The following is a 3093-nucleotide window of genomic DNA, read 5'->3' as shown; positions in this document are numbered from 1 at the left end:
AAAATTAAGTACATTATATTTTCATTCAAAATTGGGTGCTCATCAATTTTTAATTGGTAGTTGGCAGCATCAGATAGTTAAGTTGCTATTTTAGTATAAAAATTGAGCATAAAGGTTGCTGATAAAGCTCTCAGTTTGAACAGAAGTGGAAACCTATTTTAGTTCAGTAAGGTATTTTTAACAAAATGTATTATCTTGACATTTCAGAATTATTTTTGTAGTAGCTGGTATACATAAACAGCTGGCACTGATTTTCAAATTATAGTAATAGTGATCAGTTAGTTTTGTTGGTATCTGAGTAATAGCGTTGTTTCATAGCTCTATATTTCTTAAGGAAGTATAATGCTTCTAGTTCTTTCATTACAAATTGGCCCTGTTCAATAAGTTCTTTGATCTTCTCTGGGTCCTTCACATCTTTGTTTTTAAGGAAAACGCTCTTCAGACGCCTTTTAAAATAGTCTGCTCCTTTTGGATAGTCTCGTCCAAGATACAGCAGCTTAAAAAAGAAAGATTATATATTTCTAAACAATCTATGTCATATAACATTTATAAAATTGGCAACATAATTACTTACATTTTTATAAAGATTCAGTACTTCTCCTCTTAAAGAACTGGCCATTTGCACATATCATGGAAAGTATTCACTTTTACATTTAATGTACCTAAAGAAAAAAAATTTTTTACAAATAACTGCATTGTAGTCTTAAAAAAGAATCAAAGAAAAAGGATTTTACACATTGGTAAAATGGTACCCTTTTTTTTCCTTCAATAAATATTTATTAAGCACTTTTATGTTCCAGGCACTGAGATGTAGCTATAACTAACATCTCCAGAGGGGTATACTACAAACAATATCATGAATTGTGATAAGTTCTATGAAGGAAACAGGACAACTAGAGAAAATGGATTGTCAAAGCTGGATATGTAGGTGTACCTCCTTGTATAACAGAGTGGAATGAATTAGAACTAGATTTGAATCTCAGCTGCATAGTGTTGTACAGGTTACTTAACCTTTCTGAGCCTCAGTTTTCTTGTCAGAAGGAGGATTGCCTTTACCCTGCTTTCAAGGCAAGGCTAAAACAGGACACTGGGAAGAGGCCTGATCAAATCAAGAGTGCCCTCCTAAGAAAGGCTAAAGAGGCAAAACTGGGTGGGAGGGTCAAGCAGGTTCACAACTAACAGGAGATGGGCAGTAAGATCGGTGGTGAAGAGGCCAAGTGAACAACCCATAAGGGGCTACACGAGGAGCCGGCGACATCCAGTGGGACAGATAAGCTTCTTTATGTGTACTTGGTTCGTGCTGCTAGGGAGAGGCGGCTCTGTAAAGGCACCATGATAGCCTCACCAGAAAATAATTCCCAATACTTGGGACGGCTGTGGTGGCTCAGTCTTAAAATCCTAACGTCATAAGCGTTCAGCTCATGATAGGCCCCAAATGAATGTTAACATCATTTAAAGCCGCCTTTAAAGTTCCGTGATGCCCATTTTCCTATTGACCTAAAAAGACTTTTATACCTTTTTATGCCCCTCATTAACGTAATTTTTTATTTTGAAATAATTTCATTCCATCTTGGAGAAAAGTTGCAGCTTAGTACTACTAAGAACTTTTTTTTTTCCTGAACTATTTGAGAATAAGTTGCTAACCCGGTATCAAATCAGCCTGAACACTTTGCAGTGCCATCCAACAGAAACACAGTGCAGCCCACCCACGTAATTTTATGTTGACAGCCCATATTAAAAAATAAAGCAGGTGAAATTACTCTTATATTGTTTATATCCAAAAAATATTTCAATGTGTCATGCCAGAAGCGCTTATAGGTACCAATGGCTTTGTTGCTTCCATACTGGACAGCACAGCTTTAGAATGTATTTGCTACGAACAAGGATGTTTTCCTGCAGCACAATACAACCATCAGAATCAGGAAATTAACAAACACCGTTACATTACTACCATCGAATCCACAACCCCAAGTTTCGGCAGTTGTCCCGAAGATGCCCTTTATAACAAAAGTATCCAGTCCCTGATTACACACTGCATTTAATTCTCAAGTCTCTAGCCTTCTTCAATCTGAAAAAATTCCTTTGAATTTCCTTGATTTTCATGAACCTGACATTTGTGAAGAACACAGGCCATTTATTTTGTACAAATGTGTCTCATTTTGATGTTAAGTCATGGCTAGATTCAGCTTATGTAGTTTGGGCAAAAATATTAGGCGTGGGGCTTCCCTGGTGGCGCAGTGGTTGAGTCCGCCTGCCGACGCAGGGGACACGGGTTCGTGCCCCGGTCCGGGAAGATCCCACATGCCGTGGAGTGGCTGGGCCCGTGAGCCATGAGGCTCATAAGCCTGCGCGTCCGGAGCCTGTGCTCCGCAACAGGAGAGGCCACAGCAGTGAGAGGCCCGCGTACTGCAAAAATAAATAAATAAAAATTAATAAAAAAAAAATTAGACATGGTGCTTTGTTCATTTCACTGCATCCTATTAGGTGGACACAATTCCCATTTGTTCCATTATGGTTGATGTTAATTTTGATCACTTGATAAAGGTGGTGTTTGTCAGGACTCTCCTCAGTTACTTTTTTCCCTTTGAAATTAGTATTTTGTGGGAGGTACTTTGAGACATAAGTATATGTAGTCCAGAAAAACATTTCCTCTTACAAAAACATTAAAAATAACTGTTTATTGGGAGGGGGATAGGCTTGGGGCATACCACTCAAATCATATACAACTGTAAATGGAGCACTAAAAAAACAACAGAAATTGGTGCCTGGAGAGCTAATTTGGGACAGATTGCTCTCAGCATAGCTGGAGGATACCACAGAGATGTTTAAAATGCTCGAAAATAATAGTCTGTGAATGGGAGTGGGAGGCTGGAGAGCAGGAAGGTATCAAAAGAGGCAGGAGGAAATCCTTGGGGATAATGGATATGTTTATCCTGCTTGGGGTGAGGTGTAGGCATGTGTCAAATTTATCAAATTGTATGTATGCTTAATAATTGTAGCTTAGTGTATGTCAATTATACCTTAGTAAAACTGTTTAAAAAATAGTGTAGATATATATGCTACCAAAATGCTAAGAGTAGGGCTGGGAGATAT

General features: G+C 38.2%; 1 protein-coding gene across 1 annotated transcript; it reads right to left on the bottom strand.

Annotated features, from left to right (window-relative positions):
• Nucleotides 1-274: 274 nt before the first annotated feature.
• On the bottom strand, nt 275-619 carry ETFRF1 (electron transfer flavoprotein regulatory factor 1). The gene is made up of 2 exons (XM_007446278.1): nt 575-619; nt 275-496 (listed from the first exon to the last, which is right to left on the bottom strand). The coding sequence occupies exons 1-2, from the start codon at nt 617-619 to the stop codon at nt 275-277; spliced, it is 267 nt and encodes an 88-aa protein (XP_007446340.1).
• Nucleotides 620-3093: the final 2474 nt, after the last annotated feature.

This window comes from Lipotes vexillifer, unplaced genomic scaffold (assembly GCF_000442215.2).
Source record: "Lipotes vexillifer unplaced genomic scaffold, Lipotes_vexillifer_v1.1 scaffold477, whole genome shotgun sequence".
In the NCBI taxonomy this organism is placed as follows: Eukaryota; Metazoa; Chordata; class Mammalia; order Artiodactyla; family Lipotidae; genus Lipotes; species Lipotes vexillifer.
This window is presented reverse-complemented; position numbering and strand designations above follow the sequence as displayed.

Bases quoted from the DNA above. Each gene is read 5' to 3' on its own strand.
- ETFRF1 (XM_007446278.1), bottom strand. From the start codon at position 619: ATGGCCAGTTCTTTAAGAGGAGAAGTACTGAATCTTTATAAAAAT. The intron at 497-574 runs GTAAGTAATTAT...TTCTTTTTTAAG, and splicing joins TACTGAATCTTTATAAAAAT to CTGCTGTATCTTGGACGAGA.